At 42.6% G+C, this 22,818-nt stretch overlaps 1 protein-coding gene across 5 annotated transcripts in view; it reads right to left on the reverse strand.

Annotated features, from left to right (window-relative positions):
• Positions 1–3,334: 3,334 nt before the first annotated feature.
• MTMR14 (myotubularin related protein 14) overlaps positions 3,335–22,818 on the reverse strand; it is an 84,294-nt gene continuing 64,810 nt past the window's right edge. For 2 of the 5 annotated variants that reach the window (XM_089654340.1, XM_089654339.1), the window contains exons 18-19: positions 14,449–14,604; positions 3,335–5,017 (exon numbers count right to left, since the gene is read on the reverse strand). In XM_089654340.1, coding sequence (XP_089510466.1) covers positions 4,837–5,017; positions 14,449–14,604 — 337 coding nt within the window. In that variant the 3' untranslated portion in view covers positions 3,335–4,836. Of the gene's footprint in view, positions 5,018–14,448; positions 14,605–15,584; positions 15,743–22,818 lie in introns of those variants that run through there. The other 3 variants (XM_089654342.1, XM_089654341.1, XM_089654343.1) reach the window with 2 other exon arrangements.

Below are 22,818 nucleotides of genomic sequence, written 5' to 3' on the forward strand. Positions count from 1 at the left end.
TAGTTCATTGAAGCTTCCTATCAGTATATCTGCTTGGCTGTACATCTTGTATGGCAAGCAGATATTCTGACAGGTCTGCAGGAGACCTGCATGGCACCTGCGATCTACTGATCACTGGTGCATTGCTTTCCAGGCTCCTGCAGACAAAAATAACAAATGCACAATTTTTTTTACCTGCAAAAAATGTGCATTTATTATTTTTGTCTAAAAGGTGAATTTATCCTTTAAACCCAAATCACTACATTTGCTATCATCAATATGTTAGTCATTTCAAATTTTCTTCACTCTTTACCTCGCAGCTTACAATCAAAGCCCTTGATCAATCTCTTTCTGCTGGTGACAACCATCTCTCAATTGTGCTCCTGCATTGTCACAAGCTCCCCTAGTGAGTCAAGAACAGTTGTGCCAACACATTTTTCTCAGGCCCTGTTGTCACCATCAGGAAGTCAGTACACAACAATGATGTGCAACTAATGCTTGAGCAATTGCATACAGTATACACAAGAAGTTACTGAAAGAGGCTGGAGGTGATCAGCAGCACTGAGATACAGCAAAGGATATTCACACCTGTTTTGGGAGTCTCACCCCTCCTGCTACACGAAAGGGTGTTATTTATAATTGTGTTTCATGACACTTGCACTGGGCCATAAAGTTCCCACTCTGCCCAGCTGAAAGCATTCAAATTTTGTAACGTGGGAGATACCAGTGTGGCAGCACCCAAATATTGCAGAGTTTCCCTTTAAGATTTAACATTTCTAAAAGCATCTGTTAGCTCATGACCTGGTTCTGCACACTTCCTCCCCCTCATTTCCTGTGGAACAATGTGTTCCAGTCTAGCAGATGACACCCTAACGTTCAGTTCGTGTTATTTTATCTAAATGTGAAACCGCAAAGGCTATATCCTGAACTGCTCAGAATGTATTTTAAAAGTACAAAAAGTAAAGAGGAAATATATGCATTGTGACATAATTGTTGATATATACACCATGTAAGAGGCTTTGCAAGCCACTTAACTGTAGACATGAGTTTGGCTAAGTCCCAGCTGGTAAATAAAAAGCTTGTTTTCCTCAAGTTCGTGTCCAGAGTTTTCCTGGAATTCCCAAAGTTGCTATTACACCAGTGCTGATGGGAATAATAGACAATTGTAGATTGCCTTTCCATGGCATCACAACACAGTTGCATGTTTCCAGTAGCAATCAATCAAGGGTACTTTAAAAGCTTGTACCCTAAGGAAGTCACATGATCCAATGACATAACACGTTGGGAGGAGCCAGTGATATCACGCCACACAAACCAGAAGTTTACGATCGGCCATTTTGTTGGTTGGTTTCAACAATACATGCCTGTATACTGTGTGCACCAGACTTGTGCACCAAAAAGTTGAGTAAATTTTAAGCAATAAATGGTAGTTTTTATTCTAGATTTCCTTCTTTATTCTGAGTGTATTACCAATATCCACCCAAGGATTGCAAAGATGGATTGAGAAGCACCAGTGGATTGGAGAAAGCCATCACATCTGTGGTATAGGGGACCCCACTGCAAGGGGCAAGAACATTAGACCTACTTGTGAGGTCTGTTAAAAAGATGAGAGCATATTCTTGCCAGTGAAGGGTTATCCACACGTGGTGACAATATAAAATGGAGTAATATTAATGCAGTGAAAATATGACAGATGACACGGTTGGATGACTGCACATGAAGAATATGTATGAATATATGAACACTTGGGACTCATGTTTTGTCACAGTGAATGCTGATTTTTTTTTTTTTCTAGCTATATTGTTTAACATAAATGCATATGATATACACATTTATCATCATTTTTCAAAATTATGTTTTTTCAGTAATGCATGGCATATGATTTTAGGATTTATCACCAGTAACATTTATACTGTGTGGCACTTCTTACTCTATATTGTGTATGTTTGTTTTTTTTTTTGGTGGGAACGTAAATGGTGTGAACAGCAGTACCATTAGTTATACACATTTAAAGTGTTACTAAACCCACAACAGTAAAATCAGTCTGTATCTGCAGTAAAGCATGCTTGTTATATACACTGTGGAAGCCAAGGAGTTAATCCTCTGCATTGTGTAAAAAGGATGTTTGATCTTGGCTTATCTGATCCTCCCCTTCTATTGTCCCCAATCCACCTTCTGATAGTAAAGAGCACTAGGAGTCACTATGCACATGCTCTGTTTGGTGTGTATTGATAGAGGGTTTTTTTTCCCCCTTTGGGAGGGTGCATGTGATCAGCACATGGCCAATCAGACAGAGAGTCAGGAGTCATGTAGTCTCATAGAACAATCAGGGGACAATAAAAACTCCTCCTAAAAGCTTTGCTGGACACTGATAGAAGTCACAAGAACGCTATATACTAATGACGAGAAAAAGTATTTAGAAGCTTATATTTACTAAAATAATTGCATTTCCGTGTACTGTGGGAGACCAGATGTAGGGAATGCAGGGTCCGGGGAGAGCGGATGTAGGGAATGCAGGGTCCGGGGAGAGCGGATGTAGGGAATGCAGGGTCCGGGGAGAGCGGATGTAGGGAATGCAGGGTCCGGGGAGAGCGGATGTAGGGAATGCAGGGTCCGGGGAGAGCGGATGTAGGGAATGCAGGGTCCGGGGAGAGCGGATGTAGGGAATGCAGGGTCCGGGGAGAGCGGATGTAGGGAATGCAGGGTCCGGGGAGAGCGGATGTAGGGAATGCAGGGTCTGTCTATAGCAAATGCAGGGTCCGGGGTTTAGTAACACTTTAAGCCCTTAAAACATAATTTTTTTTTTTTTTTGGGTCTGCACATTTACAGGTAATGTCACAAGGTTTTTAGGGCGATTGTGCTCAGGTTGGTCCCTTCTCTTGAGAGATGTAGATTGTCTTTACATGGCATCGCAGCACCGTTGCATGTTTTCAGTAGCTAACACGGGGTACTTTAAAAGCCTGAACCTATGTAAAGCTAAACTCCAATCAAACAAAAGAAATCCATAATGTATATGAACAGGTTTACCTTGTAAAATTCTTTGAGATTCCATTAAACCACTTTTAGGATTTATACAATTCTTTAGTACATGCATTGGCTGGAAAGTGACACCACTTCAAATACAGGATTACACCTCCTTTCCACAGGCCTCCAATTGGTCAGTTAAAAGGTATAGCAGCTCATCAGTGAGGTCACAGCTGTGCACTGCCCTTTAAAATGCAGCAAGACTTACTTGGCTGACCATACTAGCTCTCTTCAGGGCAGATTGCGGCTGTGCTGGACTTTACTTAAAGCAAATCTAAATACAAGTTTCACTCCTTGTATTTGCTCTGTTTAAAATCACTTGACTAAACCATGTAACTATTTAGATTTATTTTTTTTTACCTGGCTAGAGTTCAGCTTTAAATTCAACAAAATTAGGTCTAAAAAGATAACTTTAAGCCAGCGGAGGCGGCCCTTTTAAAAAGTGCATCTCTAGCCAAAACTTTTCTCCTTTCGGTTTAGATAGAAAGGGAGAAGGGTTAGCACCCCTGCCAGGTTTTGTTGTCTGTGACCCCCACTGGGAAGATTGGCCCTTATGTGTCCTGGTGACTATTGTCACAGTCTGAGACCGCAGTAAGAAATCCAATATTTTACAGTTGTCACCAGGAACAGAGAAATTCTGTCAATGGGGACAGCTGTTACGGTACAAGCGCATTAGGGGATTTTTTTTTCTCCATCCCCCCCTTCCCTCACGTTCAGGAGACCATCTCCCTTTTTGTGCCCCCTCGGCAGGAAGTAAAAGGACAGACAAAAAAAAAAAAGTTTTAGCTGAGACACACTTTATTAAAAAGGAAACGAGACAAATGTGCAAGGTATAGTCAACCAATCTTTTACTGACCTGACATCCATAAACTAAAATCTTGCTACCATGGGGATCTTCCTACATCTGCTCTACACATGTCATGGACTCTGCTGGAACGTGCATGTAATAGGCTCTGATGAAGCAACCATTCCCTGACATGTCACATACATGTGCTGGCACAGTGACTCAGTAAGTAGGTTTTAGGTTTGCCGTCCCAGAACTTCTAGGCAGCAAGTGAGTCAAAGATTGGTTGCTTCCCCCCCCCCCCCCATCCCCAAGAGCCCATTCAGTTTTTGCTTTCCAACAGAAAATCCTTTTTATCCTCCAACAGAATTCATGGTTCACCAGTCTGGCCAAATCAAACTGAGCATACGATTAAAAAAAAAAAAAAAAAAAAAAAAAAAAATGTCTTCTACACAAGATAAAAAAGGTGGGAGGGACAGGGCCAAGCTTTACTTTTACAAGAAAATACAAGATCTGCACATAACTTCAGCTGCCAATATTTCTGAACCTACAGATTGTAGCAGCTTATGTTTTTGCAACAAGTAGACTTCTGCTTATGGTTTTCTTTTTTTATATCATATGCTCAGTTAGAGTTACCCAGGTCACTTTAACAAAAACAGTCTGGCACACAGCATTGAACAAGCAGAGGCTTTTTTGGGCATATCAAAAATAAATCAAAATTTCATTTAAACCAAAAAAGGGAGATTGCAACGCACAGTATGATTTTTGCATTGCAGCAGTTGCAGATTAAAAAAAAAAAAAAAAAAACACACTTCATCGGTTAAAAACATTTCCATTTGTTGACCATCGCGGTGGATGCTTCTGCCCAGAGGAATTGTCGTTTCCCCTCCCTCCTCCCCCCCAATTAAAACCGTTCAGTTAAAGATTACAAGGAACAGCATGTGGCACATCCAGAGCTGGATTGGGCTCTGTGGATTGTCTTATATGGCTTTGTGACCACATTTAGAAATGTATTATCTGCATGTGGCTGTAAGGATTTCGCAGTTCTGTCATACTATAGTACTGGGGCCACGTAGACCCACGCCTCGTGCAAACTGTTCCAGAAGGCCGCTGATGGCTCCTGATGGGCTTGGGGACACAGTCTTTAAGCCAATGGCGGTGTTGTAGGTAGACAGAAAGAGGGACTTCACAGCCTCCAGTCGCATCGCCCTTTCGGACTGTGCCGACATCCTGCAGAGGGGAGAGAAAAAAAAAAGAAGACGTTAGTAAAGTCAAGTGCAAACATTTGCTAAAAAGAGGGAAAAAAAAAAAAAAAAAAACCACACACACATTTTATTAAAGAGCAGACAATTTAAAATATGGAGGTTTTAAACACTAAAGAAATTCTACAGAACAGCCCTTGGCCATTACCGTTCATGAATATTTAAGGTCTGTGTGAAGTACAGAGATGTCATCATGGGCAGCAAATAAGCTGCACCCACCCCTACAAACTAGTTTACGGTTACTTGGCTGATTTCAGATAAAGGCTCAGGCTTTACACAGCCCTCTGCCACCTTTAAAGTGATATTAAAGGATTTTTTGTTTGTTTTTAAACAGCAAACATGTTATACAGTTGTACCTCGGTTTACGAACGCCTCGGTTAACAATTTTGGATGGCCGAGTGATTCCTGATCCCTGGAGGTTGATGACCCTACGATTACCGGTCGGTTGGCCAGTTGATCCCTGGATGTTCATCTTTCTATACCCAGAGGACCAGGAGTGGTTTAAGTACTCAAATGTGCATATTATTGCGCCATCTGGTTAGTGCAATCTACACTCATTTTACATCACTGGAGTCACGTCGTTCACTTCGATATAGATTTTGGGACTTATGTATTTATTTATATTACTATGTATTTATTTAGATTACTATATTATTAAAGGTCACCACCTGCACAATAAAACGTCCACAGATGTTTATTGCACTTGAACATAACTTTAGAGCCTTACAGCGCAAATATATCTGCTTATACTTTGATTTTTAGTGCTGCATATATTTGAGATGTAACAAATGACAATTTTCGGTTTACGAATGAAAATCCATTGAAAATAATGCCTCGGTTTACAATTTTTTTCGCAATGCAAAGCATTGGGAGGTTTATAGCACCGGTCCCGTGCCTTTAAAGTGCACTTTATAAAAAGAGTTTTGAACAGATAAGACTTTCTGACCTCCGGAACTAATTCATTGGTTTTCAATGTGTTTACAGAGACATGATTAAAAATAAATTTGTACAGTATTTATGCCTTTTAAAGTGCACTTTACAAATTTTATTTTTAATCATGTCCCTGTACAGTATTTATGCCTTTTAAAGTGCACTTTACAAAGTTTTGAACAGATAAGACTTTTTCTGACCTCCGGAACCGATTCATTGGTTTTCAATGCGTTTTAAAGGCATAAATACTGTACAGAGACATGATTAAAAATAAATTTGTAAACACATTGAAAACCAATGAATCCGTTCCAGGTCAGAAAAAGTCTTATCTGTTTAAAAATAAAATTTGTAAAGTGCACTTTACAAAGAGTTTTGATCATGTCCCTGTACAGTATTTATGCCTTTTTTAACGTGCACTTTACAAAGTTTTGAACAGATAAGACTTTCTGACCTCAGGAATGCATTGAAAACCAATTAATCCATTCCGATGGGAAACCGCGTTTCGGTTTACGAATTTTTCGCTATACGAAACGTCCAGGAGAACGCATTAAATTTGTAAACCAAGGTACGCCTGTACTTACCTGCTCTGTGCAATGGTTTTGCACAGAGCAGCCCTGATCCTCCTCTTCTCAGGTCCTCCGCTGGTGCTCCAGGCTCCTCCCCCCTGCTTAGTGCCACCACAGCAAGTAGCAGTGCAATTAAATATACAAATATATGTGCCAAAAAATACATTTCTCAAAGTGCCATTAAATAACCATTTTTGGGCATACATATCTGTATATTAAATTTCCATGACTGCTGTTTATATGGTATTAAATAAATTAGTAAAATTAGTACAATAAATACTTCTACAAATATGTAAAGGCATCAGTTTTTGCTCATAAAAACTTCAGGAAGACAATCTATACAGAACTGCATTCGTTTGTGTATTTTAGAATACATTTTTTATTTATGCTTTTTTTTATGCAAGCACTGCAGGAGGTGAGGGTAGAGCGACGGTTGATCTCATCTCATCAGTGTGCTGCATTTCCTTTCACTAGGTCCCCCCCTTCTACTGTTCAGTAACTAAGAAAATCAGGCCTTCTGCCCTGCCAGACAGAACTGCACTAAAACAATACAAAAAAAAAAAAAATTCTTTGGCAAGCTCTCATATGCTGTGTATCAAGCAGTTTGCCTGAAGTTCAACTTTAAGTATGGAAGCCGCTCAGTTGTATGGTCCAGTGGCTGCTTCATTGCTGCCTTCTCAGATTTCAAGTCTATAGGTAAAGACCAGCCTGAGAAATCTTCTGTACATCTTCGTTCTATAGGGGTTTGTTTTTTTTTTTTTGCTTTTTTTACCATGGCTGCTCAAACAAACAAACAAAAAAAAAACCCAACCTGAAGAGCAGTCCACCAATCTGCCCACATATGTATAGAGTTTTGTTTTTTAAAGCACAGTAACTGACTGTTTTGACCAATATCAAGCACCCTAAACTCAAACACATGTAAATGCCCCTTTGAACAAAGCCTATGGCCAACTGTACTGGAGAGGTTGAATGGGAATTCGGAGACAATCTTAGAGATGACCACTACAAGGAAGCATAAATCTCAATATGAAATAAAATCATATCAGAGTAATCAAAATATGGAAAAAGCAGCATGTGAAATCGCAGATGTTGTTACACCAGTAGCCAAACATGTCAAGTTACTGAGAATACTGAAAACTTCCTGCAGAACATCTAACACTTTAAGGGCAACTCCATTGTCTTGGGAAAAAATTAGCAAATAAAAAACAAAAAACAAAAAAACCCACAAACAATCTCTATATCGTATACAATTGCAAAGTCATTTTTGGTATACTGCCAGAGGGGGAAAAAAAAAAAAATGAATCACATCTAAAAAAAGGGATGCAGACTCTGCCACATTCCTGAGTCCTGCAGGAGCAGCAGCTGATTGACTCTGCACATGGACTTAAACTGCTATTTCTTCTGAATAACAAAAAAGGTAGGAATCTGCAACAAAGTATGTTATAAATCCCCCCCCCCCCCCCCAACAAAAGTGGATTTACATTTTAAATCGATTTCCCATGCAGTGGGAATATAATACACAAATTGTCAGATAATTAGTGCTTTACATCCTCACGGGCTATAGTCACAATTCATCCAGCTACAATTTCACTTCAAGTAGTAATAACGTCTCTTTACCTTAATGCGTTCTCTGCATTAAAGAGGAACCTCAGCATCAGGTAAGCAGGGAATAAAAAATATATTGGGAGGGGGTTGGTTTGTGTACAATCCAAAAATACTTTCCCATCTAGCAGATCCAGCATTTTTCTGCAGAGATCCACTTGTACTCTGCCACTGCTCGGGTCCCACGTTGTGATGTTCTTGTCTGAAGTAAATCGGGAGGCTGTCGGCTCTTCCGGGTTCAGACCAACATCTCCCAATGACATGCTGTTAGGCCTGCCCCCCTTTTAGGAATGGAAGGCTATGCAAATATGCAGTGCTCTGGGGATATGCACGTCACATATCCAAAAGGAGGCACTGGGAGGACTCGTCATATAGAAAAAATTTTTATATATATATATATATATATATATATATATATATATATATATATATATATATATATATATATATATTTATTTATTTTAGTGGAGTGGGGGAGGGTTAGAGCAGAGGAACTTATTTCAGGGTGAAGATCTGCTCTAAAAAAAAAAAGTTAGGATAGATATTGGGGTTTTTTTTTTTTTTCTACCTAACAATTTGGGTTTATCTAAGGGAGAGGAGAAACAAAAAAACTCTTACCTACCTGATCCTTCACTCCCCTGTGCTCCAGTAGTGGACTGTCCCTTATTGCATCCAATAAAGGGCTATGGACACACTCCTTTGGTCTTGATGAAGTCAGGACCATAGAACACTACAGCATGGGGAACAAGCAGCTGCAGGGAGGAGCAAAAGATTGGGCAAGCACGTTTTGGTTCACCTAGACCGCGGTCTCCAAACTTTGAAGGACAGTAAGCTGGCCCTTTTTGTTTCCAGACTTTAGGGGGGGCCAGACTGGCCAGCGGGAGGAATGTCCTGCCGTCAGTGGGAGGAAGAGTGCCCCGTCACTGGGGCCAGTGGGAGGAAGAGTGCCCCGTCACTGGGGCCAGTGGGAGGAAGAGTGCCCCGTCACTGGGGCCAGTGGGAGGAAGAGTGCCCCGTCACTGGGGCCAGTGGGAGGAAGAGTGCCCCGTCACTGGGGCCAGTGGGAGGAAGAGTGCCCCGTCATTGGGGCCAGTGGGAGGAAGAGTGCCCCGTCATTGGGGCCAGTGGGAGGAAGAGTGCCCCGTCATTGGGGCCAGTGGGAGGAAGAGTGCCCCACTGTGACAGAGAGGGAAATTATGCTGGATAAAAAAAGCAAGCAAAAAAGGGCTGCATCTGGCCTTAGGCCATGGTTTGCAGACCAAAATGAGCAATTATCCCTTGTAGTGCAGGCACAGCCATACGGCAAGGGATCAGTTTTTAAATGCACAGAGTTGGGCCTTAAGCACTATAAGACGTGACAAGTGTGCTATGATTGCTGTGGTTAGTTCCTAATAAACTTCTTGGTTTTTGAAGGTTATAATGAGGACTCTTTGTAAGCCTAGCATGAATACCATCACAGGCAAAGCTGTGATGGTAGTACAGCGAAAAAGGTGGATACTGGCCACATTCCCCATCAGCCATTGGTTTAGTTTCCTACGACATGAACATGAGAGCCTCATCCTCAGACTGTACCACCAGCATGTCAAATTCAAAGAACATACAGCCAATTCTAAACTTAAGCTTGTACCTTGGATTGCAGTTTATTCCAAGTAAATAGGAAAAGTTGTAAGTTATAGAATCCGATCAATACATGGGACCCCATGAATGCTTCCTTGACATACAATGAGAGGGGCAACATCCTCCCATCAGATGGAGGACGGCGAGAAGCCAGCTGGCTGGAAGGAGGACAGTCGGGTTTCAGACACTTGTACAGTGAGCAGCTGAAGACAGACACGAGCACTAACCGCTCAATCACTGCAGTTACACAATGCCAGGTCCATGGGGAAGCTGCTAGCCAAGCACACTTTCCTAAATTGCGAGACTGCTGACAATCACTCAAATGCCAGGTGCTTATTTTTAGTGGCAGCTGTTCCCGGTGCTCTCCAGCTGTCCACACTATGCATGTTTGAGCAGCTATATACCAAGAGGAATACAAAAAAGAAAAAAAATAATAATTCTCCTGTATTGAAAAGCTAGGAGGCATTTTAACGCATTGTTTGCAGTAGCTGAAAATTATAAAGATAGTTTCAGCCCCTTGCCCCAAGCCGGTCACGACCAGCCCCGTGTCCCAACCCATTCACGACCAGCCCCGTGTCCCAACCCAGTCACCACCAGCCCCGTGTCCCAACCCAGTCACCACCAGCCCCGTGTCCCAACCCAGTCACCACCAGCCCCGTGTCCCAACCCAGTCACCACCAGCCCCGTGTCCCAACCCAGTCACCACCAGCCCCGTGTCCCAACCCAGTCACCACCAGCCCCGTGTCCCAACCCAGTCACCACCAGCCCCGTGTCCCAACCCATTCACCACCAGCCCCGTGTCCCAACCCATTCACCACCAGCCCCGTGTCCCAACCCATTCACCACCAGCCCCGTGTCCCAACCCATTCACCACCAGCCCCGTGTCCCAACCCATTCACCACCAGCCCAGTGTCCCAACACATTCATGACCATGACAGGTTTGTCTTGTGGTACTGCATTACTTTAAGGAAACCTTTCAAGAAAAGAATAAGGGGAGCTGTTGCGGACCGGCTTCTAAAAAGCTAGCTGCTTTAAAGCTGAACTTCAATCAACATGGACTATTTTTAACCCTTCTGCTGCTAGCATTAGTAAATAGAAAAGTAGATCATATTTATGAGTTTCACTTTTTTTTCTACTCTTCTTCAGTTACTTCTTGGTCTCTGGCCTAGACCCATGGTGTCATATTCCAGGAGTCTTCAAGGAGGGGAGAAATGGTTTTCTCAGCTAAGCACACCCTCCTGCCTGCTTGCCTGAGGCACAAGGATTCCAGGCAGTACATGCTACATGAATCATCTGCCCTAACTAATGATGGCCATGGCCAGAAATGGCAGGGGGAGTTTTTCAAAGCGATTTCTCAGCAAAAAGACATGGATGGATGAGTTTGTGTTGAATATTTAAAATGAATTAAAAATAGGATTTTTAGTTTGTGGTGCTCAGATGCAGTGTGGTTCTGCCTTAAACCTTTTCAAAACACCCTTTGACCTAATGCAAAACTGGTGGGCTTCACATTCAATGCCACCGAGCAAGTCAGAGACCCTAGGAGTCATCTTTTCATAACCCCTTTTAACAAAACATTCTTTTCCTGGTCTGTTACACTCATCCCTTTTACATAGCACACTCATAATCCCTTTACAACGTCTGCCCCAGAAGACGTCAACTCTGATGAAATGGATAGGTCGGAGCTGTGTTCTGGGACATCACGCACCTGGAAGTGCTCATCAGCCATTTCTGATGCTGTGTACAGCACTGTGTTTCTCTATGTGGAGCACTGGTCACCTTTTATCTTTCTCTGAACATGGTGCAAATGGGACCATGAGTTGAGGAGTAAATTTACTGGTGGTGTTCCCTGCTGGCGGTTCCTCCATTAATAGTTTGAGCGCTACCCATTTATGACTGCAACTATAACATCATGCCGAATCGGACTCCTCTATAATTGGAGTCTTTTTTCTGGTAAGCTTCTGCTGTGCGTTCTTGGTGGTGGCGATTCTCTTGGTGTCAGGAAAAGGGAGGCAAAAGTCCAGATAATGTGAATTTCATTCCAAGCGGTAAAAAGATGACGTGAGGGACCTCCAGCTCAGCCTGTGATTGATTACCTCAGCTCTGTTTCTATGTGCTGTGTCCCTTTCTTTCAATCAGCTCTCACTCAGCACTGAAGTCTGTAACTTCAGCTCACAGCCCCCTGCTTTCTGAAATCTCAGACAATCTGTATAAATCCTGCACTGTCACTGTAGAGAAGAGAAGACTGCCGATAAGCAGGTGCAGCTTATGTAGGAGGAATTGTTTCTCTGTATCAACGGAGGCTGTTCAGCACTTTTAAAGTGGTTGTAAACCCCCACATATACCTAGTGAAGTGAAGCCAAAGGCTAAGCCCAACAGTTGGGGTACCAACATTTTCACAAAATGGGTAAAACGCAAAAAGCCACCACACATTCTGCCTACATTCCAAGTTCCCAAATTGCTTCCTTCACGCCAGTGATATGGAATATCTTGAATCTAGAGATGAACATTCAGAAATAATTTTTTCAGAGAGATTAGAGAGGACCATCTATATATTTCTCCCATTATAGAGTTGTTTAAAATCCTTTTTTTTTTTTTTTTTTAATCTCAGTTCCACTTTAACTGCCACAGAGCTTGGATGAATATCTGGAGATAGACGTCCAAGCTGTCATTCTCGAGGCCTGTTGGTTAGCTAAGCAAGAAACGTAGGCAAACCTGCCTACAGTTTAACCTGCCAAAAGGATTCTATACTGCCAGTCTTGTCATTTGTACACATTTTCCACACTGTTAGACCAGACTGGTGACACATGTGGTTCTTAATTAAGCAATTAATTTTCATGGTTCAGCAGTTCAGCTTCCTATGTCATCTACCCCCCTCCAACCTCCTCAATGGAGTCTGAATCACCATCATCATCTGTCCAGTGAGCTGACTCACTGTATTAATGTGTATGTCAAGCCAACACCTTCAGTTTAAATTTTGGATTAGGGGAAAGACAGGACCTTTTTTTTGGTCCTATCTGCTGCCTGTTAGGAGAAATCCCTGTTCTTACTGTCACAGTGACAACAACGTTACCAGTTTCTCTTGCTTAGGGTGGAGATCCAAATGGAATGGTGCCCCCCAACCCACCCAAACAACCTTGAGGCATGTGGGTCCGTTCACAAAAGCATAGTGGGAAGCCAGCCGTGAAGCTGCAGAAAGGCACAGCTTGGTTCCCATAAGCAAGATGGCTGCACCAGGGATCCGCCCGCTGGCTGATAACTGCCCTGGACTATTTGAAAAATGTGTTTCAAAGTCAACAGCTACAGTATTTGGAGCTGCTAGTAATATATATATTTTTTTAATTTCACAAACTGGAGCTTCTGTTTATGCTAAAGCACTTTATTAAATGTCATTTACCAAAACACCCCCATACGAAGGAGATCCTGAGGGGAATGCAACTATGCCAATGCATTTCAAAGGTTAACACCCAATTCCTTCATCAGAGCTATGATACAAATAAAAGAATATCAACATTTATAAAACGTTGATATTCTTTTGTTTGTATTGTAGCCCTGAATTGTAGCCTTATTCATCACTATTAGATTAGCGCCATTACCGCTTCCTACATATTCAGAAACAAAGCTCAGAAAACCAAATAGGTGACCTAATTCTTCCCTGTTCTACCAACAATTTATAGACTTTTTAATTAATGGGGTGGAGAAGGGCTAGAACCTCTGACAATGCTTTAACTGATGTCTGTGCCTCCCTGTTGTAATGACTCCTGCATCCCCAGTTCTTGTACAGGAAGTGTGGGGGGCATCAGGCAAGTTGCTACTCCAACATTCACCTTCGATCTAGAGTTTTCCTATGAAGTCCAATTTTTAATATATTTCCAATCAGAAAGCCCCTCACAATACATCATTTTTGATACATCTAAAAATTTCAGAGACTTCCCACACCTGCCAAGGCTGTTTAAATGGGGCCCCACAGAGTCCATTACATTTTTTCAGTTATTTTATACTATGGTGATGGAAACAGCAGGAGCTGCCAGGAACTACAGCTGGGAGATCTCACTGCTTGAGTCTACAAGAGACATTAAAACAGCCTTGGCAGGCGTGGGAAGTCTATAAAGGCACCTTTCACACAGGGCATACTCCGCCAGGATTCTACTTGCTCAGCAGGGACTCTATGCAATATGCAGAGCAAACACAGCCTGCTCTCCTCTATAGGCAGACAGATGTAAATGGAGCGCCTGTCCGTTTACATCCAACTGTAATCCGATCGACTTATGGGGAACGGATCCCCATCTGTGTTTTTAATAGATCGAATTGGATGTAGGTGGGTGTAAACGGACAAGTGTTTACATCTACCACTCCACAGAGGATAATGGAGGGTCCAAAAAACTGACAGGCGGAACCAATCGTTCCACCCTTGTGAAAATGGCCTAAGACAGAAGAATCCACTAGAAGTTACCATCTATAACTGGATTGTTTTTATTAAACAGACCCTTTACTGATCTGTTGAAAAGGAATTATGAGAAATCTTTTGGGTCCCAGACCCACAGAGGGGAGTTTATGCCTAACTGATTAAGGTAGATTTTCTTAAACCCAAACTCCAGGTTCCATCATAACTTAGTTTATAGTGACAGTACCATTAGTCCTGCCTGCTGCTGGTGGGCTGAGCACCTGACCACCTAGATCCACTTACAGGCCATTGTTAGACTTCTCGTCTGTGAAGCTGAAGGGTAGGAAGGTTCCGGCACTCAGGATACCATGGTCATGAACACTCCCACCCTCCGATACCATCTGCCAGCTGCCATAGTCTGTAGAGACGGATGATCCAGGCAAAGAAAGGTCCGCTGATCTGCGGCGAAGAGAAAGAAAGGGAAGACCGTGCAATGAGTGTCTTCTACAGCTAAAAATATTAAGACGCCCCTTCCATGTCTTGAGGTGCCATATACTGAAACTTCCTCTATTAGAGGACAGCACTGCTCATCAGGAGAGAGCCAGAAAGAGCGGCCAGGCATTGCCCTCTCCCAGATGTAAGCAATCATTGCCAAGCCAAGAAGCATGCAACATTGACACCCAAAGTGATTTTTATTTATTATTATTTTTTTTTTTTATGTTAACCAGACTCAGAGCAGAGGCTGCAAGCAAGTCAGAGAAAGCTATAAGTACTGCAGGAGATTTGTGCTTGGAGAAAGACATGGAAAAACTGGCGGGTGTGCTGAAGAATCGCAGCATGCGCGCTTTCTAAACAAAAGTTAAACAATTTCAAAAAGGCAGGCATGACTTCAGTTGATTTTAACCCATTAGCTACTAGAAGAAATGGTTTTACAACCTGAAGATACAGAGGAAGAAAGCAATGAAGGACTGAATGGGTATAGTAAAGACATAAAAACGGGGAAGAGAAAGGGAAATAGAAAACCCAAAAAGTGGAAAGTAGTGAGCAAAAAAAAAAAAAAAAAAAAAAAAAGGAAGGATGCAGGGAAAGGAACAGTGCACAGATGAATAGGGAAAAGTAAAGTAGGAGGGAAGGAGGCAATGGAGTGAATAGGAGAAAGGAGGGAAAGGAAGGAATGGGGAAAAAAGGAGAGGAGAGAAGTGAAGGGAAGAGAGCATTAAAGGAATGAAAGAATAAAAATTTACCTTTTGTAACATGTTACACCTATATTCAGCGTATGACATGTTACTGTAGGACAGGTTACTGTATGACCAGCCTCAGAACCTCCCTAATCCCCCCCCCCCCCTAATCCCCCCCCCCCCTACTAGCTGTTAAAAAAAAAAAAAAAAAAAACCCACACGCTCCGCCCAGCCGCTTTATTCATTCACAGAGTTCTGTGAAAGGGCAACTGCAGGTCTTTAGGCCTTTGTGGCTGGCGGCTTGTAGTACTCAATGAACTACCACGGCGCTGTGGTAGTTCGATTCTTCCTTCCAGTCTGCAGGAGATCTGCATGGCACCAGGAATCTGTTGATCGCTGGTGCAATGCTTTCCAGGCTCCTAAAACAAAAAAATTGTAAAAGCAGATTATTTTACCTGGGAGGAACAAAAAAAGAAAAAAAAAAAAATGTGCATTTATTATTTTTTCTTAAAAAAGGTGAAAGTAACCTTTAAAAAGGAATAAACAGGAAAAAGGGAAGGGAAGAGCACATTAAAAGAATTGAATGGAGAAAAAAAAAAAGGGAAGGGAGAAAGGTTATGAAGGGAGAATTATAGGAATGAATGGAGAAAATGAAAAGGTAAAAAAGGGAAAGAAAAGGGAAGAGTGTTAAAATAATGAATGGAAAAAAGGAAAAAAGAAGAGAAAAAGGAGCACAGAAAGGGATGAAAGGAAAGGAAAGAGAAGGCTGCAATAAAAGGAAAAAAAAAAAAAAGTTAAAAAAAGAAAGGAAGTCAGTAATGAAGAAAGGAAGTCAGTAATGAAGAAAGGAAGTCAGTAATGAAGGGAGAATAGAAAGGAACAGGGATCATTGGGGAAGGGAAAGTGAGAGGAAAAGGAAATTGAGAAAAGAAATAAATGAAAAAAGCAAAAAACAAAAACAAGACAGAAAGAGGAGAAATTAGTGGGGGAAAGGAGGGAAGAAAGGAGCATAAGAAGGGAGAAAAAAAAAAAAAAAGAAAAAAGAAGAGCATGGGCAGGGTCAGAAGGTAAAAGAAAAGGCAGCAAATTAAAGATTAGGAAAAAGGGAGAAAAGAAAAGAGGTTTAGCAATAACGGAGCATAGAAAGGGGAGAATGGTGCAATTAAGGAAAGAACTTGGGGGGGGGGGGGGGGGGGGGGGAGGAGGAAGGGAAGAGGCAAGGGGACATTAAAAAGGACCAGAAGTACAGGATGGAAAAAAGCAATAAAAAGGAAGAATGAATAAAAAAGGGAAGCAAGGAGAATAAAAAAAGTATATGTGAAAGCCTACGTTTTATCATGCAAAATACATTGTTACTCTACAAGACCCAACTGGAAAACCAGTAAGTATACTGTGGAAGGTGAGATCTATTGGGCGGTTGTGCTTTATTGCTTTTTTCCTGCATTTGGTCTTTACATTAAATCAGGTATTCTTTTTCGTCAACATCCACAAAATGCAGCACAAAATGTGAACTATTTAGCTTGACAACAATTGACTGCAGCGTAAAATGGAGAACGGAAAACACTCCAGTCTGTCCCCATAGGCCCAGTTATTCCTCCTCTGGGTACTTCAGCTTATTGCACAACTTAGAGAAGTTTAATGGAGGCCGTCAATCACACACACACTACACATTGACCCTTCCTGTGAGTCAGTGTCAGTGAAATTTAGTTATAATGACAAAGACTGGGCATAGACCGTTTTTTTCCCAACTGGGAAAAAAAAAAAAAAAAAACAAAAAAAAAACAAAAACACAAACCATCACACCACAGACAAAATTCCTCCATCCACGCAAGCAAAATGCATGGAGGAATCCCCAACATGAGGACTTTATACTACTCTCAGAACACACTGATCAGTGGCTGCAGCTGCTGATGAATTAAAGTTTTCCAATGTGTGTTTCAATACAAGTCCATCTAACAATTGACTTGTTGAAAAGGGAGGGCCAAAACGCAGATCGAAATTCAGCTGGTCCCTTCTGAACTGGCTGAATTTCCATCCATCTGTACCCAGCCTTAGCACTGTCATTTATATGGAAATTCTGACTTTTTTGTCAAGTCAGCAGCTGTTTAATCAACACACTGCCCAGAAAGGCGTGTATAAGAAATGGTTAAGATGGCACCATTTTGTTTACAATCTTCAATAAAAAAAATAAATAAATAAAAAACCACTTTAAAGCTGATCTCTGGGTTCCCCAACCCCCCTCCTCTTTCCTCAATAGTTACCCAAATTCCCGGTTTACTCAACTAAAGCCATGTTCGCATGATGCACTACTCCAGACTCTCTGGTTATAGGGGTCTGCTTCCTTTTGGCTGTTCTGGATCCTGAGAGAACCCCCCAATACTGAAGATGAGTATTCCATAATTATGTCACAGCAAGGGAATTATCAGGGACAGCTGAGCACAGGAACATCTGCAGCTCTGGATTAGCAGCCCCCTGCACCTACGAGAGTTTGCTGGCGAGGGATCTGGATGGTGGACTTAAGCAAGCATTATCTTGCTTCACAAGGCAAGAAAATAAATAAACTGTGCAGGATGGATTAAAGGTTGGTGAAGATGGTTAATACTTGCTTGGAAACTAGCTTAAAAATGATTTTAGGTTAGATTAAAGTGATACTAAAAATTGTTAAAAATCTATTCAAGTATGTTTCTTAACTTGGCCTTCGCCAAGTTTTTTTTTTTTTTTTTTCCTGCTGTGATCAGACTTCCTGTTTGAGGGTGGCCATGTTCGTTCTCCATGGTCCTAATGTGTGTAGTATGTAGCCACCCTCTCTAGCTCACTCCAGGGATGAACTATGGGATTCATAGTGTGCATAGAGCAGTGTACACGAACAAAAACAAACTCATGCCAATCAAACTGAAGTGAGGAGGCAAAAAGGAGAGGTTTGGGAGCTCACAAGAGATGTTGAAAAGGAGGCAGAAAAACACAGTAATATAATTTCATGTAAATAGATTACAGGGAAATGAGTGGATGTGTACAGACATGGTTTAGGGTCACTTCCAGGGGCGGACTGACCATTTGGAAACTCGGGCACTGCCCGAGGGCCCAGGGTCAGTAAGGGGCCCCATGAGATGCCCCTGGTACCTTTCATAGGCTTTTTTGGGTGTGTTTTAAGTATGGGCAAGGACACAGGTGCCCCATGATCCCCTATTGCCCGGGGGCCCCATGAGTTGTCAGTCCGCCCCTGGTCACTTCAAGTGCTCATATAGGGAGAGGTTGTTAACTTTAGTATTAGAGGGAAAGTTCTCTGACATGCATGAAATTTAAAGTGTATCTAAACCAAAAACATAACATAATGCAGCTGGTGGTGACTACATTCAATTTATTTTCTCTCCCCCCCCCAATTTTATTTTCACGTGGCAATCTTGATGGTGACTTGCTTCCTATCCTAGGGTGACAGTGCTCACTTACTATACTGTAATCGGAAACAAGCAGCTTAAGGTGGTGTTTCCCTGTCGATTTGGACAATAGAACACCTCTGCATCTTCATAACAGGGGGGGGGGGGGGGGGGAGGGGTTCTGTAGTCCACAAAAAGGACTGGGCAGGGCTGAGACAACGCTGGTTGAGCTTTCAATGCTTCAGGAGGGTGTGTCTGCAAATATTACCTGTTGATCCTGCCAGAAATACGGTGAGCTTTTACCTTTCTGTACTTATTGGAGAAAATATATCCATCTCAAAATGCTTACAATTGTAGATGCAAAAGATTTAAAAAAAAGGAAGCAAAAAACTCTATTGGGGTTTACACAAACCAGTTGTAGCAGACGTACTGCTACAGGGTGGCAGGGCTGTGCAAAATTTATACACACACACACACACACACACACACACACACGATTTGCATTTCTGAGTAGGGGATGCAGGCACCCTACCCAAGCCACTATTGGCTGCTGGGGGTGTCAATCACCTGGTCCCGGCCAGCGGGTCCCATCCAGGACTATCATTGGTAGGGCTGAACACAGGTCTCGCTCCTGTCAGCATGGACATGCTACTTTGTATCTCTCTGCACATCAGAGAAATACAAAGCAGCATGTCTCCCTAGTGTAAAACTACAGCACACAATGTGAAATACAAACAGCACACAGTTAACCCTCTGATCTCCCCAGATGTTAACCCCTTCCTGCCCAATGTCATTAGTACAGTGTCAATGTTTTTATTAGCATTGATCACTGTATTGGTGTCACCATGGGCAGACTGACAACTCATGGGGCCCCCGGGCGATAGGGTATCATGGGGCCCCTGTGTCCTTGCCCCTGGTACCTTTTTTTTCATAGCCTTTTTTGAGTTTGGGCATCTCATGGGGCCCCCTACTGACCCCAGGCCCTCGGGTAGTGCCCGAGATTCCAAATGGTCAGTCACTGGTAGTTCCCACTCAGTGTCAGAGTGCCCACGCAGTCCCGCTATAATAAAGTTTTTTTTCTTCAAAATTGTCTTTGTTTATAGCACAAAAAATAAAATGCAGAGGTGGTCAAATAGCACTGAAAGAAAGCTCTATCTGTGGGGAAAAAAAATGACAAATTTCATGTACAGCATTGCATGACCGTGCAATTGTCAGTTAAAGCAATGCAACACCGTAGCTAAAGAAAAAAAAAAAAAAAAGGCCTGGTGAGGAAGGGGGGGGGGGGGGGGGGGGGTAAATCCTCTGGAGGGCAAGTGATTAAAACAGAGATAGACAACCTCAGCACTCCAACTGTAGTAAACCCATAGGTGGAAGAGGAGGGTGAAAGAAGATTATATCTAGATTCTCCAATTCTCTCTCCCTTTCCATCTCCATATATATCGTTTCCTCCATCAACACCTTCAATATTGATGGAGGGAACTCTCCCACTATTGTGTTCTGCTGGCTGGGAGCCTTCCTGCCTTGCGAGACACAATCAGGGCTGGGGGCTATAGTGATCGAATGCTAAATACCCGACAGGTTGGTTGTACTGAATTCGATTGATGAATTGACTTCAGTACAATCAGCCTGCCCATAGATGGATTGAATATCAGCTGACCCAGTTGAGATTTGATTCATAGCCAGTTTAAGACTTACAGTCACAGGCAAGACCCCCAGAGCCCCCCAGACACATGATAGGAATTGTGGTTTCACCACAGCTGGAGTATCAAAGGCTTCCTACTGTTGCTTCAAAAGCCATTTTTCAACTCTTTCAAGGATGAAAAACATTCTTGGCCATAAAAAAACCTCCATCACCAGCATCCCAGCAATGAAAGGTTACTTGCTCTCCAAAAATGATATGAACCCCATACCAATTAATCCCAAGGTCAGAAAAGTGTGGTATTAAAACAGATGTGCCTGAATATTGCCCACACATTATTTGATGTTATCTAGGATGAAAGACAACAAAACAAGGCCAGCATTGAGCTGCCTGTGGTACAAGCATGAGAGCCTGGGAATGGGAACTGTGTAGGCACATCCAGCTTCAGAAACCACTGCACCTGCTGTTCTCATGCCACATGCCAGTTCCCTTCTTCCTCTAGGCTGGGGACCCAGTGCCGCAGCTGGAGAGAAGTTCAGCGCTGGGTTATGGAGGCAGTGACCCGCTCCAAACACACTGCAGTGGAAGAATCTGTTCAGCTGCTTCAATACCGATGACCGTAAACCATTTTTAAAGAAATATTGTGCTGAGAGAACAATCCTGCCTTTGCTGACCTTCTGAAAATGCCATTTATCTGACCGCTTTGTTAGTCCTCTAGCACAGTGTTTCTCAACCTTTCTTCAGTAAAGGCACCCTCTAAGATGGACAGTCCCAAGCCACCCTTTAAAAACTATGGACAGTCTTGAGGCACCCCATTTTAGAATGGGATGCCTCAAGACTGTCCATATTTTAAAGGGTGCCTCGGGACTATCCATTATTTTAAAAGGGTGCCCCATTCTAAAATGTGAAAAACTATTCTAATAGTTTTATATAACACAGCAACATCCACACATGTAGGACACCCAACATTAGAGGAGATTCATTCTTCCAGAGCAAACACACTTTTGCACACTGGTACTGACTAGTATTCCAATGTTTCTCTTCCCCCTCAGTTATTTCCCATCACTGAGCTAATGTGACCCCAGCACTGATGGAGAGGGGCAGGGGAGGGTCAACCTAGGATGCTATACAGGCAGCTGCCATCCTCCTTATCAACTGATGATGCCATTGATTGTCAGGACACCGCGGCTAGAAGATCCTAAATGGTACGCAATAAAAAGTAGGCTTGTTCCACCCACTGACTTTTATACAAGTTTTAGGCAATTTTCTTTAGATATTTTGCCAAGGCACCCCTGAAGAAACCTCAAAGCACCCCAGGGTGCTTGGGCACCCTGGTTGAGAAAGGATGCTCAAGCACCAGTGCTTTGGAGTCGTTGACTTGGAACAAGCAAGCATGCTGCATATCTGCACAGTCAAGTTGAAACTCCTGATTTGGATACTTGTTCCAGGTCAGTGATTTGAAATACTGAGGTCACTGAAATTTCAGACCGCTAGCATTTTCAGGAGGGGAAACCCACAGTGGCAGACTACCTACTTTTGAAGTATGGGTTAAAAAAAAAAAAAACAAAAAAAAAAAAAAAAAAACTGGTTACTTGACCTACCCACATCCCTATCTATACATTGGTTATGCTCCTCTGTTCATTGGCTAAAGCCCTGGTTTAAAGCCTTGTGTAAGCTCCATGTCAGGGCTTTCAATAGAGTGACAACCGCCTCCCCTTGTCCACTTAAGTGCTAAGCACTGCATCCTGGAAGGAGGCGAAAAGGTCATATGCTCCTCTAGATTTGAAAGAACCATGTATTTGAGGAAGGAAGCTCAAGGACTTGCAAGGTAGGAGTCTTAAGATGCCACATGTACAGTCCTTGACGCAGACTCTGATCCATGAACTCACTGGTCACCAGCAGGCGGCCCCTTCACAACCTCTACCTGTCAAGCAACCCCACCCTGCTGGTGGGAAAGGAACTACCTGGATCATACACTGGACAACTACAAAAATGTATACATCCACAACTGGATTGCCAATAAAGAGCATACTACATACCAACTGGAAAATGCAAAGTATACTCAGTCGAGTTACACTAGATACATAAGACATAGGCACAAGAAATTAGACACATTGGGGGAGCTTTACTAAAAACTGGCCATTTAGTACAGCTATGCATCGTAACCAATCAGCTTTAAAGGTTTTATGGTCAAAGAATGTGGTTGTAAAGGTTAATTTTTCTTTTAAATAACAAACATGTCTATACTTACCTGCTCTGTGCAATGGTTTTCCACACAGCAGCCCTGATGCTCCTCTTTTCAGGTGCCCCGATGGTGCTCCTGGCGAGTGCCCCCAGAGCAAGGGTCTCGTTCTGGTGCACTTGGGCTTGCTCGGCCCCACCCCCTGCTTCCTCCTCACTGGAGTCGGGAGAGCTTCTGCTCTCATACATATCGCTGGATTGGGATCAGTTAAATATAAGGGGGGGGGGGGCGATTTCTTTG

Source organism: Staurois parvus, unplaced genomic scaffold (assembly GCF_062004578.1).
Source record: "Staurois parvus isolate SC_StPar_1 unplaced genomic scaffold, SC_StPar_1.0 ptg000757l, whole genome shotgun sequence".
In the NCBI taxonomy this organism is placed as follows: domain Eukaryota; kingdom Metazoa; phylum Chordata; class Amphibia; order Anura; family Ranidae; genus Staurois; species Staurois parvus.